Raw genomic sequence first — 15,687 nt, forward strand, 5'->3', positions numbered from 1 at the left:
TTTGATAGAATACATGCTAGCACTAACATACTAGTCAGAAACCTTACCCCAGCCACTGATCCAAATGTTTTCTTACTGGAAGGTGGTGATGTCATTAGTCTCTTTGCTTGTGATCATTTGTCAGAGATCAAATGCTCTGCTTCAAGAGTCTGATTTTAAATTTTATTGAACTTCTATTCACTTTGTGTATGGTACATATGTGTAGGGGGTGTGTGAGGGTATGTGCCTCTCTCTCTCTCTCTCTCTCTCTCTCTCTCTCTCTCTCTCTCTCTCTGTGTGTGTGTGTGTGTGTGTGTGTGTGTGTGTGCGTGCGTGCTTGCCATGGGACACTTGTGAAGAAGGTTACCAGACAACTTGCACCCATCGGTTCTCTTTCCACCCTGTGGGTCTCTAAGACTGAATTCAGTGGCTAGGCTTGGTGGTGCAAACCTTTATCCACTGAACAATAAGATGTTATTGGCTCTGTGTTGTATTAATAAATAAAATAGCTGTTTGTGTCCTGCTACTTGCAGACCACACACACACACACACACACACTGAAAACAAATATAAGTGAATCAGTCTATAGCATCTGAGGAGTGACCCAGAAATACCTTACATGGTGAGTTATATCCTCCAATGGTTTAAAACAGATTCAACATTCATCCAGGAAGGAGCATCAGTGCGGGTGGTTCCAGGTTAGCATTTGTATGGATCAAAGAAGCTAACCTACTCAGCAAGCTCTTAGAATTAACTAGATGGAAATATTACAAGAGATGTCATCTCTGTCCTTGAAGAGCTGCTGGTTTGCTTTTACACAAAAGCTCAGCAGCATTATTTGGCCAGTCATTTCCTGTGTGAGTTAACGGAGTTCGTGGAGGAGAGAGAATAGGAAATAAGGAAGACCAGTGTAGTCAGATTTTGCATGTGTAGGCTCTCCACATGGCAGAGCTCATGATGGAAGTTTGGATCATTATGACTTTCAAAACCTGCACATGATGTCTGTACATGTGCACAGCCAGTCCAATAGTGTTGTAAATACAGAGTGCAGAGACAATCAGAGAGACAGGGATGCAATCTGGAGACCAGGAAAAATACTAAACTTACTGTATGAGAATGGCTTTGAAAGCAGCTCCTTGTCATACAATTTATTTTAGTTTTAAAGAAACAGTATGAAGAAAGGGTGTGAAATTTGACAAAAAAGTTGACTTTTTATGGAAATATTTTACAGATGCAGGTAAGATTAAAAAAATCTACAGAAACTGGGCTGAGGCCAGATTCAATATCAGCGACCCATTTTTATGAGACAAGCCTCTTGATTTTCTTCGTTTCTGATTTCACTGGAAAAAGAGTTCTTTCTGGTTCAGGGACATGGGTATTCTGTGAAAGGGGACTCATTTCTCTCTACTGCATGGATCAGTCCTCCCTCCACTTTTCCTTAACCCGCAGGGCAGCTGTGTTGTTAAACAGTCTGGTGGGCAATGCAGGAAAGGAAAGCAAAGGAAGCTAAAGACTGAACATCCATCTCATACTAAGAGTCCTCACTACGGGCAGCAGGAGCCAGTTGCATTTTGTTCTGGTGTAATGAGGCTCACTCAAGATATGGATCTCTGAATCCATGTCAAACAAAAAGGACAAAGGAAAGAACATAACAAGATATGTCTTTCCCGAGCTCGTTATTAGACAAACAAAGGTTATAAGAATTGAAGTAACGAGTACAGAAATCAAATGCAGTGAATGGCAAAGATTTCAACAGCTTAACTGGATTATCAGAAATGAAAATAGTCATTGCACATGCTGCTACGAATAAGGCAGTCTCCAAGAATCCTGTTAGTCAACACTGCATGCAAGGAAGAGTGGCTTGGCAGGGATGTGCATTGCTGACATGACATAAATTAGGGGCAAGGGGGAGCACAACTGAGGCTTGAAGTTGGTATCGAGGAGCTGGTGTGCCTTTACAAGTGTTTGTTGGTTGGTTTGTTTATTATATTCAATGTGTGTGTTTGTTCCTGGGTGTATCTCTGTGTACCAATGCATGCAGCACCCATGGAGATCAGGACAGGCTGTCAGATTTTCTGGAACTAGAGTCACAAGCCACTGTAGGCACCATGTGAGTGCTGGGAGCTGAACCCAGGTCTTCTGCCAGAGCAGTAAGTGCTCTTAACCACAGAGCAATCTTTCCAGCCCTTGTGATTTTCTTTAATGATGTTTTCCTGTCTCTGGAAGAGCATAAATTTACTTGACCTTAATAAAACCACCTTCCCTAGCTCACACAGCTTTCCTCCTGAGATAAGTGCCTCTCTCTATCTCCCCAAATTTGGACGAGCAAGTTCACTTATATGGGAATGTCAGGGAAAAGTTAGTAATCTGAACTTCATGATGTTCAACAAGATAACTTCTAGAAAATAACTTGCAATAACAATACACAGTTGCTTTAAAGAAGAAATTAATTATGCTTGGCTGTGTGCCACAAAGTTTCTACAACTCTCACCAAGATTCACACATGCATACAGTCCTGTGCTCAGGGACGTGGACATGGAAAAAATAACTCCACCCTGATTATCTTTCATATAAACACATTTATGAACTGTCTAAGAGGAAACCTGAAAACATTTCCTGTTTTACAAATCCCGTGGTATAAAGGTAGCAACACTTTAAAATATGAGCACATTAATTCCGAATCAGTGTATATTCCTCAGACTGCTACTTCTTGTTATAGTCCTGGGATAAATCATTGGGTAGTTTCCATTACTTCTGGTATATAAATGATTGCTGAAAGGAAGATGTGTGTGTGTGTATGGATGGTAAACAGATTCACAGGCTTTTTAAAAATTAACTGTGGACAGACAGCTTTATTTATTTTAAATGTTTTCATGGTTTCAGCAATATATTTTTATGGTACATAATCCCAGTCGGTATTGGCATTTAAATATGTGATGGTGTTTATCAGCAGAATTGCCCAAGCTAAGGATAAATGAAAAGAGAGTGAGCTGCGGGGACAGGAAGCTGTTAGCTGGAAAGTTCAAATGTAGCATTCTTTTGAATGTTCATCTGTGGTCAAATAAAGCCAAACAAAGTGCAATGTTGGTTCCATTTTTTAAGCATCTACAACTGAGCATTTCTGATTTCATTTGGGGTGAGGGGCATCGCTGAAGGGCAGTTTCAGACGTCATTGCTTGTGTGTCCCCTGGTTTGTTTTAGATGAATACTCTTGATTGCCTCAAACTCCCCAGGGGGCTAGGCTAGCTGTCTTCTCCCCAGAGCTCAGATGATAGGTGTGCACCACCACTGGCGACTCTCCTACCTGAGACCTGTGGAGCGAATTCAGTTGCCTACCATTACACAGCAAACTCCTTGAGAATGGCGGTATCTCCTCAGCTCAGAACACCACTGTTTTGTTTGTTCATTTTATTTTTTATTTTTTCAGGGAACCAATCACTACTGTGAAGTTCACATACCAAGGAAAGCAGAAGGGGAAACAGTGCCATTACTCCTGGAGACCATGACGCTGATTCCTGTCTCCACAAAGGGCACGGAGAAGTCCACCACTTCAGAACGCTCCTCATTGATGGTGAGGGAGCCCACGGCCATGACTGCTCGTTGATAGACCACCTGGATGGAAGAAAGAACAGCGCCTTCATCCTCTACCCACAATACCACCAGACCCTGCAGCCCCCTGTTGGAATGAGAACCTGGAGGTAACAAAGATGACTTACTTCGCCTATCATTCCATTCCACACATTGTTAACCTTTTTCCCATGCTTCCCATTGGTCACCAGATAGAGGTCATAGGTGAACTTTACAGTTCTGGACAGTTTCTTAAGGATGTCGATGCAGAACCCCTTGCAGCACTTCTTCACATTCATCCCTTCATTGGTTGAATTGCTGCCAAGAAAATCCCAAGATCACAGAAAGTTACTCTTGGAAGGCTGTGTTCTTGGCTACATATACATCTTATTTTTAGATGAGATGTTGAAACTCATAAAGGGGAAGAGAGTTGTGAAAGCTAAAGTTAGAAGTGTTCTTTAGTGTCTCTCTCTCTCTCTCTCTCTCTCTCTCTCTCTCTCTCTCTCCACACAGCATACACACAAGAGCAGCACTCAGAGGAGAATACTGCATGCCTTCTATTACTCTCCACTTCAATGTCATGTGATAGGCTCTTTGGCTGAGCCTAAGTATTTCCCATTTTGGCTAAGCTGGTTGGTCAAACATCTCTTAGAGTATGTTTCTTTACATACCCTGCCTACTGCAGGTGTTCCAGGCATGCACAACCAGGCCTGCCCAGTTTTTGGCATGAGTGCTGAGCATTCAACTCAGATGTTTGTGTGTTCATGTTGGAGAATCTTAATCACTAAGCTACCTCCTGAACTCCTTGCTTTGTGAGACAGGGTTTCCTGCTGTTCAGGCTGGCCTCAGACTCTTTATGTAGCTGAGAATGATGTTGAGCCTCCAATGACCATATCACTATCTCTTAAGCACCAAAATTACAGGCTATTGTATGCTAGGCAGGCCATCTACCAGCTGAGCTACATCTGCAGGCCCCCAATTCTTACTTATAGCAGCTGGCATGTGTTAAGTGGCAGCTATTGAGTAGGCGCTCTGGTAAGTCTGTATACTAACTGTGGGCTTCACCTCCCTGATATCTCTCTAAATTTGGTTCAGCTCACATCCCCATTACCAGAAGACAGTTACCAACACTTTTTTAAAACGGAATTTTGAACACATAAAATCTCTTTAGACCATGGTATTGTCATCTGATCTAAACTAAATCTTTAAAAAAAACTTATTAGAAAATGGAGCAGAAAATTTGAAATCCTTCAGGAGGGTGGGGTAACTCTATGCTTATGATGTCTAAGAGCTAGAGGGAGATGTGAAGGCACCCAAGAAAGTGACTTAGAGTCAGGACACTGGAATTTTTTTTATTGTTCTGAGGCTATGGATTTTACCTATTAATGAGCTGCCAGTCAAGGAAGGGATTATTAATAACCTTCTTTTGTGTAAATGCATGGCATGAAACACAAAGTTGCTTTTGAAGGACAAAACCTTGGGACAGAAAAATGTCCTGGGAAGACACAGCAAAGACTCAGTGCTTAAAGCACTCGTAGCATAAATACAAGGATCAGAGTTCAGATCTCCAAAGCCACATAAAAGCCAGGCAGGCATGGGAGCTGCCTGTATTCCAGGCATGAGAAGCAGAGATACAAAACCAGCTAGCTAGACTAGGAAGAACTGGTGAACTCTGACTTCAGTAAGAGACCTTGCCTCAATAAATAAAGTAGAGAGCAACTGAGTAAGACACCTGCTGTCAGCTTCAGGCCTCTACAAGCATACAATCACATATGCATGTGCATATGTGTCCTATACATTTGAACATGCATATACTCACACACATGCATAGCCAAGAAAATATTCATATAGATTTGTCATGTTGAGGGTGATGTTATAATCTCCCAAGGCTCTGCTCTTTACAGCCACCTGGCTTTCTCCCCTTTGTAGGCCAGAGTCTAAGGGCATTCACACAAATACCTCACAATCCAAGGAAGCACTGCGGTCTCAAAAAACAAGTAGGAAATTGCTGTGACAAGTCTTCCCAGACTCTCAAGGTCCCTTTCTGATACTATACTCAATTCTATCTTGTACCACAGCATCCTATGGGGTCAGTCCTGCAGGTGAAATCCTATAGTTATGAAATACCTTCTCAATTTGAAAATTCTATTTTTTTTATACAGGGAATTATTAACTAAGCATCAGAATAATGTTTATGGAAATTCAAGATCAAACTAGGAAATGTTTATATTCCTTATACAAAAGTATGGTACAAAGAAATACAAACATAAGCATAGTTCCACAAAACCAAATCTCTATAAGATAACTGTCTGGAAAATCGATGAAATAGGAAATGTAGTTAAATCTAACTGGTGTGATTTTTTTTTTCTTTCCCATACGTTCGAGGTTTTCCCCCACATTTTCTATTGAGTATGCATTCTGCACATAATTGGACACACACACACACACACACACACGCACAGCGCACGAGAGCGTATGTGGGTGTGGCTTAATTGCAGAGAAGTCTGGGAAATCACACTCAGGATTTCTAGGCTCTCCACCACCACTCAAAGAAATGATGCTTCATAGACATAAATAGAAGGGAAGGGAGCCAATAAGATGTGTGGTTCAGTGGCTGTGGAATTCTCTTGTATGGCCAGTGGCAGGAAACAACCAACTCAGACCTGATCTGTGTGTAGAGTGTGAGCTTGCTAGTATAGACTAGGAAGCTCAGATAAGTGTCCTCATTCCTGAATGGAGAGGCCAACACTTCACTGGACGACTAGGAACACGTGCGGCTTGAGTGTGAAGTGTCTCCCACAGGCACATATGTTAGAACATTTGGTCACCAACAGGTGGCTGCTGTTATGGGTGGATGGGGAACTTTTGAAAGGTGAGGCCTCACTGGAGAAAGTTCGGAGGAGGATCTTGAGACTTAGATCCCAGTCTCACTGCATGTCCACCAGCCGCTGCTTGGTCTGATATATATATATATATAAACATCAAAACAATCTCTAGTCTCAAATGACCATGAAGAGAGCCACACCCACCACCACGCCTTCCTCAACGTATTGTTATTGTGATGAAATATCTAATGAAAACAAGAAAAAGAGGACTGCACACACACACACACACACACACACACACACACACACACACATTTATAATGTCTTCAATGGACTCCTCTTTCCTCCAATGATTTGACAGGTAAGAAATTTCTTGGTAGACTAACCATTTCTCCTGGCAGTTCAAGGCAAATAATCTTTCTAATTTTCTCTCCATGCCTTCAACATTTAGCAGAGCAGACGGAAAGTCATTTATCAGATTCTTAAGACTTTTGGGCGTACTGGAGACCCCACTGTTTAAGAGGTAAGGCACAAAAGGTGTCACCTGGTTGGGATCTTTCTGCGGCCCTGTACAGTACCTTCCACTTGGGAAGTGCAATTGATGTCATTTGTGATAATGTCAGGATTAGTGGATCCTGATATATTTCTATTGATCTGTTAAATCCAACACAATTTTGCCTAGACACAGAGGCACAGCAAGCTCCTTGAATTAGAAAGTTACCATCTCCCTGCAGGAACCCAAAACATGAACTTGAATGTTTTAAGCTGTTTAATCTTCAATAGAAAAGTTAATTCTCTTAAAGAGAGCAATTTATTTGGGCTCATTTTTCTCCATAGAAATAGGACTTGGGGCTTGGTGATCTACTTTGTTTTGCCTCTGAGACTACTGACTGTTGTATGAATATATCACCCACAGCACAGCACAGCACAGCACAGCACAGCACAGCACAGCACAGCACAGCACAGCATATCCTGATGTACCCCAGGCTGGACTCAAGCTCATTATGTATTTAAACATAACCTTGAACTTCTGGTCTTCCCTTTCCTCTTCTAGACTTAAAGCCTTGTACACAGTATTCAGCTTCTGTGTGTAGTGCTGGGGATTGAACTCAGGGCCTCACGAATGCTAGGCAAGCCCTCTACCAACATTTTCCAGTAAGACTGCTGGCTTTACACCAACTCCTCCTGTAGATTTTGAACCACATGAAGCCCCACCAGCCTGGTTGTTTCAGATAGTGTGCTGATGGTCAGAGGCATCCCGCTGAGGTTAAGCTCTTTGTGGCAGGCACTGCTTTCTTCATCTGATCAACTTCAGCTCACAGAATCCCTCCCCTGTGCTCGAGCTCCTTTCCCAACTCACCCCTCCCAGCCTTCAATGGGTTTCCTTTGGTTTTTCAAGCATACTAAACTCCTTCTAGCCACAGGGCCTTTGCACTTAGGGTATTCTTCTTCCAGGCCTCCAAACTTCTAGACCTTTCCTTGTGAGCTGCAATATCCTCACACAGGCTACCCTACTTTCCTATCACATGCCTTATGGATACCCCTCCCCCACCCCACAGCCTGCCCAACAGCATTCATTTGTCCTGGTCCTTCATTGGCTGAGTTGCTTTCTGCCATTTTCAACCCACACCTGCAAGATCTTTGCCTTGGCCATGAATTCATCTGAGTCTCCAACAGGTTTCTACATGACAGAGAACCAAAACTTACTGTGTCAGCTTTCTCTTCAGTGTGACAAAAAAAGGAAACAGCACAAACCCTTTCCATTCCCTCCTGGGTCCCACCTTAACGTCATATGCAAGATCAGAATCAACCAAGCTCACGCAAGCTTTTATTTAAACTTGAAAAGTAGCCACTTGGGAACTAGAGACAGAGGAAAAAAGAGCTGCTTAAAGGAGCCCAAAGAGATAGAAAATGGGAAGCAGAACTGAAGAAAACCCCTGAAGGGCTGGTGTAGGGTGACACCGTCTGTGGGCCCTGGGTGTGAATTCTACCTTTCCTGTTTACTCTCTGCGTGGCTTTGTACAAGGTTCCTCTTTGTGGTTTTTTTTTTAATTGAATGTGATGAGTGTGTGCATGTGTGTGTGTGTGTGTGTGTGTGTGTGTCTGTGTATGCACATGTGGAGTCCAGAGAACAAACCTGGATAGTTTCTCAGAAAAGCTATACACCTTATTTTGAGATAGGGTCTTTTGCTAACCTGGAACTCATCAAGTATGTTAGGCTAGCTGCTCAGTGAATCCAGGAGATCCGTTTGTCTCTACCTTTCCAGTGGGCAACCATGCCTGACTGGTGGCATCACTATCATCGTCACCATCACCAAAACCATCACCACCAGCAGCACCACCACCATCATCATCACCACTATCATCATCAATATTATTATTGGTTCTGGGGCTCAACCTCAGGTCTTTGAACTTGCAAGACAAGCCCTTGACCAACTGAATCACCCTTATAACCCTGAACAAGTTTCTTAATATGCCTATAATTAGTATTAGTTTCCCATGACAAAAACATACCCTGTCCATCTGGACACTGGAATTAAACAAATGCATACATGACACATCTCCAGGCATTCAAGTGTTCAGATTTACTACACGATCATGGCAATGGGATATATATGAGACTGTGACTGGATTATAGATACTGTTGCACAAGCTTTTAGGTAGGAGTGAACACATCTAGCCAGGAGCATCCCTGAAACTCACTTGATCTTGACAAACTTCCGACAGGGTACCGTGTTCCTGACGCAGGTCTCAGTCAGTGGGTCTATGTCTTCTACGATGACGAAGGGGGCTTCCTCCAAGGTGACAATGCTGAGGTGGTTGTCGTCTGGCTCACAGTCAGAAAAGGACTTGTACCTTGGCCACACAGCATGCCGCAGGCTCAGAGTCTGGTTCTCCCACTTGCCCACCTGCATCACAAACACAAAGACACGCTGCGTGCATACAACACTGACTCATAGAAAGGCAAAGTAAGGTCTTTTTCACAGGAGATAGGGGCGGTAACAAATGGTGAGGACCTGGATGTCGGATAGATAACCCCTCCTACACACACACACACACACCAGATCCTTCTAGAGGTGAACGGTATGTGCATATCTGAGAGTGATGACTAACATGTGTACTTCTGGAGGCTCCCCAGAAAGACTCAATGCTCTGGCAAAGGTCAGTCCATGGGTGTCATGGAAACAGCATGGACTGTGATAGTCACAGAGCTGTAGGTCTGAATAAGCATCTCCCCCTTTGCAGTCGTGCAAGCCCTTCATCACAGGAGCATCTGCTTCCTCGTCTGCCCCATGATGCAATTCCACCTAGCTTCCTATGATGTTAGGAGAATCAGGCAGAGCATACATAGCAGAGCAAGTACCGGGCACATAAGAAGGACCTTGGGCTTCTACTTCAATCGCAGAGGAGGGGAAAGAAAGACGGAGGCAGCAAACCGTGCTGGGAAAAGGAAGGGAAGAAAGGAGTAACAAGAAATGGATGAGCAAAATCCAGGACTGAGCAGGGAGAAAACTGAAGGGGCCAAAACCAGTGATGGAATTAGAAGCATCATCTCAAGCCCTGATATGGTCCCATTTAAGTTGCAAATGAAGGTGAACTTTCATTAATCCACAGAGCGGAGACTATTACTGCTTAGCATGCATCAAGACCTGTCAAAATAGAATCGATTGTACTCCCTTTGAGCAGCAGCCAGCATCTCGGTGAAATCAAATTGAAGGCTGTGTGTTTTGAACTTTAATTTTATTTGACAGTTTATTGGCACTGTTCACATACTTGCTGGGAGGAAGCTGCCCCCACGCCTTGCTCTCTCCTTCCTCCTCCTGAGCAGCTGCCTGACACCACAGGTCAGAGCTTTATTTGTGATACCAACCTCAAGGAAAATACCTCACTGGAGCAGCTAAGTGAGGAGCACAGGCCTGTCTGTGTTGATGTGACCCGCTCACCTCTCCTCCAGTGACGTGAGTGTCACCAGAAATGAATCTCAGGCCCTTAAAGAGAATCCAGACACCCTGAGCACCAGAAGGTGATAAGGGTGAAGAAGAGAAGAAGAATTTCTGTTCTCTGAGATTACCTCATCATTTGCACTGGAAAATTTTTGCTGGCTGTAAAGAAACATCCCATGTGGCTAATTACAAAATTGTCTAGCTTTGGTGATAGCGTTCTTTTTTAGACACAGAGGTTGGCAGACTAATTTGGTGAGGCAAACATGCTCATCTAGCCCCGATGTTTGATATAAGCTAGAAAAATGCAGAGTCCGTGCAATTCTTTCTTCATTCAGCATTGATTTATTGAATACCTACTATGTGCTGGTATTAGCTTAAGGGTAATGATGAATCAATCAGAATGGTTCCTGCCTTTGTGGTGCTATCAGTGAGTTGAGGGACAGTGATCAAAATAATAATACCAATTATATAAATAGATTGCAAAACCTCGCTGTGGGAGAGATGGCACAGCTGGTGCGTGCTTGTAACACAAGCATGGGGACATGAGCTCAGTCCCAAGAACTCATGTGACAAAGTAGGGCATGGTGCCACCATGTAATTCCACTGCTGCTGAGAAAGGGGCATGTTCCTGGGTCCTCCTGGCCAGCCAATCTAATCAGTGAATTCCAAGCCACCATGAGACGCTCTTGAAGACAAGATCAAAAACAAAAACCCCACGTTCACCCCTCCCCCCCAAACAAGTAGACAGCATCCTGAGAAACAATGCCCAAGGCCTGAGTTTGACCTCTAGCTTACACACACACACACACACACACACCCCACATATGCATACACATGCATACGTGCATACATAAACACATTTTTAATGTGCACTTCCATTCCTTTCCTTTGGTCTGGACCTTCAAGAGAGGCTAGGTGGTTGAGTGGACAGAACAAAGGATCTGACAGTTAAGGCCTTTTGTGTGTTCTTGCCAGCTTTACCTTTTAAGCTGAGTAAGTTTGGGAAAGTAACTTAACCTCTCTGGGCTTCACTTTTTTTGTTTGCAAAAGTTCAGAGAACAACCAGAAATCTCACTGAAGACTGCAGTGAGGTCTAAATGAGACAAAAATGTAAACAATGCATCCACGGAGCATAAAAGCATGAACGTCCACAGCAGATGCTCATTCTGTGGTTAGCATGTACAACAGAGCTCCAACATCACCTCATTTGAAAAGCCATCCTTGCTGTCCCCACAGACAGTTCACCCTATGCCTGTCTCCACTCTGGCATTCCATATTATTGGTACAAAAGATGACATCTGCACAGCTGGGGAACACCGTCACTTAGTCTGTATGCCCTCTCTAGACCCATATCCTTCATGATATACATTATAGTGCCAACTTCATAGTTCAACGCAGAGGCTGTGCAACTATCCCATCTCACACAGTAGAACTAACTATTGCTTGTAGCTCTATGAGACACAAACTTGCTGTCTCACCACATTCTTTCTGGGTGCTTCTATTCATTCATTCTCGACAGCCAAATGATAGCATCAATTCTCATCCTGACTTCCAGACACAGCTTCCTAACTCCCAATACACATAATATGCATATGAATCTGAACTAAGCCAATGAGAGGCATCCATGGAGATTGTGCTCGGCCTATTAGCATACAGCTGTCATGACCTTCAGAACAAGCTGTGAGAGAATGACTGCTGAGCTAGATAATGGAAAGATCAGAACCATAAAATGAAGGCATCCTTTATATTTGTGTTTGTGCATGTTTGTGCATGTGTGTTGTATGTATGTGAGTGTGTGAATTCATGCATGCATGTGTGTTCTTGTGTGTTTGTGTGTGCACATACATGTTCATGTGTACATGTACCGATTGTGCTTTTGCGTGCATATGTGTGTTTACATGTGTGGTGTGGTATGTATAAATGTGTATACGCAAGTGTGTTTGTGTGTGCATGTTCTTGTGTGTGTACACTTGTATGTGCATGTATGCATGTGTGTGCAAGCATCCATGCAAGCATGTGCATGTAAGGGTGTTTAAGTGTGTGTTGTGCATGAGTTTATGTGTGTGCATGTGTGTGTGTGTGTGTGTGTTTGTGTGTATGTTGGGGAAGGGTTGCAAATATAAGTAAATATGCTTGCAAGTAGAGGCCAAAGGTCAGACTTGGATGTTTCCAGGCACTGTAAGCTTGTTTTGTTTTTGTTTGTGAAAGCATTTCTTTTTATTTTTGAGATTATAATTTAACTACATTTCTCCCTTCCCTTTTCTCCCTCCAAACTCTCTCATGTACTCTTGTTACCCTCTTCAAATCCATGGCTTCTTTTTTTCATTAGTTGTTATTGCAATGCTTGCATATACATTCCACAATCTGTTCTGTCCATATAATGTGACTTGTATGAACATTTTCCCTGTTGACTGTTAGTTGCTGGACAACCAAGTGGTATGCCACCTCTCCAGTTCCTACCATTGTTCTTTGTGGACAATTGTGGCTTGCCTTTTGAAACAGAGTTTCTTCTTGCTAACCTGGAGCTCACTGCTTAAGCCAGCCTAGTCTGTCAGTAAGCTCAGGGATAGATGGGACTCTGCCTCCCTAGCATTGGGATCACAGTACACACCCCTGGCTTTTTCCACTGGGGTGGAGGATGGGATTCAGGTCCTCACATAGATAGGGCACTTTGCTCACTGAACCATCTTCTCAGCTACTTTTTTCTAAACCTGAATGCTGAAGTTCCCCAATCACTTACCAAGTATTAAGCTCTGCTCTCAGTATGGTTTTAATGTCTACATGCCTCCTGAACAAAGAGAATGTGATGGGCAGATTAAAAAAAAAACTCTATCATGAATATTTTTCATCCTTAAAAAGAGCTTCCACTCACCCAAATAAGCTGTGTGGGAGGAGAAAATAATCTTTTGCCTTCAAAATAAACTGAATTTTGATGATAGAGCTTTGGGGTATTTTCAGCAAATATACTGAGGTTTGGAGGACAAATGAAAACAATTGACCCGTGATGGAGAGAAGTGATTTCACTGAAGGAACTATAAAAAAGAGAAATTAACTTTGTAAGGATTTTTTTATCTATTCTTATTAATATAATTTAAATACAGTGCTTTGAGGACGCTAACTGCCCTTCAGCTTCTAGAAAATGCTCTGTGAATGGGCAATGATTACTCTGCAAATGTTCAACCAATATGTTCTCAGAGCAGAGATAATTTCATCTCCAGAAACTGCATGTCTCAAGTTAATGTCTCTGCTGCCTCATGTCTGGGTAAGCTCAGGGGGGTGTCACAGGGACAGCAATCGGCTAGGAGAATTTAGGTTAATAGATGTGCACATCTCTTTTTTCAGAGGGCTGTGAATGCTTGATCCCATTTAATCTATTTATGAAATGCTTATAAGAGACAATTAAAATAACCGCATTGCTGGCTTTCAGATCTCCAAACCATCAAAACACATACCTGACATACGTGAACACCAGAAGTAGGTGGGGGGAAGATAGCTCAACATACATGAGCAGAAACTGGAGGCTGAAGTAGCTCAAACAGTAGAGTGACTACCTAGCATGCAAACAGCTCTGGGTTTGACCATCCATACTTCATAAACAAAGATCCTAAAGTCCTCAATCTAGTCCTGCTCAAACGCTCAGGCTGCCTGTAAAACTGGAGTCCCATCTACAAACAGCTGGTACCAACCTTGCTGCTGTGTCCCTTAGCTTTGTCTCTTTCTGCCTCTCAATCATCCCATCGAACACTGTATTTTTGAGCGGTCTAACATATACACTGACCCTTCGCACTCTTACCAATAAACAAGCACAGGCCAACATGAGCCGATGCAACTCTGCATGAACCTATACATAAGCACATGCCTGTACATACTCAGACCACATGCATGCTCATAGCCTTTACATAGAACTATACATACATATGTGCTCCTCCGGACACATGTTCGTGTTTGCACATATAGAGATAAGATGCTAAGCTATAGTAGATGACATACACACTTCTCAGCACACCTTCCCTGAACAGTACCCGCACTATAACCTATAGCCACACAACTTCTTCTAGCCAGATTCCCTCTCCTGTTATCTCACCTATTGAACTCTACCAGTTCTTTTCAGGTCTAGCCACCTCCAATGCTAATTTTCCAGTGGATGGTGACTCTTCATATGAAATGCTTATGCACATGTGTGTATGCATGCCTGTGAGTATGTGTGTGCATTGTAATCTCTGAACCATTATTGTTTTCCTCATTTGTTCTTTCATGAACCACACACATACATGCATACAAATGAATGCATGCAACACACACATGCACACACATACATGTACACATGCATGCACACGCACACCCACACATTGAATGCATCATTTTGTTCACAATCGAAGCCTCTGGGGCTGCCCCAACGACAGTTCTTAGAGAAACTGGCTTTTTTTTTTTTTTTTTTTTTTTTTCTGTTTTCCTTTTTAAATTTTTTTTTTTTTTTTTTTTTTTTTTTTTTTTTTTTTTTTTGCAAATCCTCCTATCTGGTTGGAGAAGAGTGGACGAGATTCCATCTTATTAAAGGGCTGGGATGCACATCAGCTTAGGGGTAGAGGGATGACCTGCCATGTACAGAGCCCATCTGTATTACAACTAAGAGTATAATTTAACCCAATAACAACAGGTGAGGTAAATGCTGTGCTGGGGGTTGCCATAGGGCACTAAGGAGAGAGAGCAGTTCCTGCTCTAGACATACAAATGTAAAGCAGCTGAGAACTAAAGTGTATGCTGTTAGCTTCATCTTTAGCTTATTGATGACTGGAACACATGGATAGCTTTATCTTTAGCTCATGGTCAACTGGAAAGTCTGGAAGGCTGCAGATACAATTGGAACATCTAGAAGGCTGCAGGTAGAACTTAGAGGAGATTTTTAGTGAGAGGAACATTTTATGACACACCAGTGTAGAGAGATAGATTTTGGCAAAAAGATTCTGACTGCAAAGAGATACATCAGGAGGCAGCTTATTAAGTCTAGCTGACCTCAGTGGTAAGATTGCATAAACCCACAGGATCTCAAAGTAGGAGACTCGTTAGAACTCAAAGATGCATCCAGTCCTAAAGGGCAAAATAAAGGTTGAAAATATTTTGAATGAAAGTTCTGGCCAATCACGCGGGACCTGAGACGGCTTTGGTTGGGGAGGCAGAAATCCGGCCTCAGTAGGGCAACAAGCCTCTCCGGTCAGAAAAGCGCCTGGGGAGCTAGGGCACAGGGTCGGCTGACACTCGCCAGCTACCCACAACACCCGACACAGGATCTTAAGACTTCTGGTGAGTGGAACACAGCTTCTGCTCCAATCCAATTGCATGCGGGACCTGAGACTGCATTAGTTAGGGAAGCA

At 43.0% G+C, this 15,687-nt stretch overlaps 1 protein-coding gene across 1 annotated transcript in view; it reads right to left on the minus strand.

The window, feature by feature from the left end:
* Grin2a (glutamate ionotropic receptor NMDA type subunit 2A) overlaps nucleotides 1-15,687 on the minus strand; it is a 415,612-nt gene that overhangs the window by 89,611 nt on the left and 310,314 nt on the right. The window contains exons 6-8 of the mRNA XM_021184964.2: nucleotides 9,075-9,280; nucleotides 3,696-3,864; nucleotides 3,438-3,591 (exon numbers count right to left, since the gene is read on the minus strand). Coding sequence (XP_021040623.1) covers nucleotides 3,438-3,591; nucleotides 3,696-3,864; nucleotides 9,075-9,280 — 529 coding nt within the window. The remainder of the gene's footprint in view (nucleotides 1-3,437; nucleotides 3,592-3,695; nucleotides 3,865-9,074; nucleotides 9,281-15,687) is intronic.

Source organism: Mus caroli, chromosome 16, assembly GCF_900094665.2.
Source record: "Mus caroli chromosome 16, CAROLI_EIJ_v1.1, whole genome shotgun sequence".
NCBI classification, from domain to species: Eukaryota; Metazoa; Chordata; class Mammalia; order Rodentia; family Muridae; genus Mus; species Mus caroli.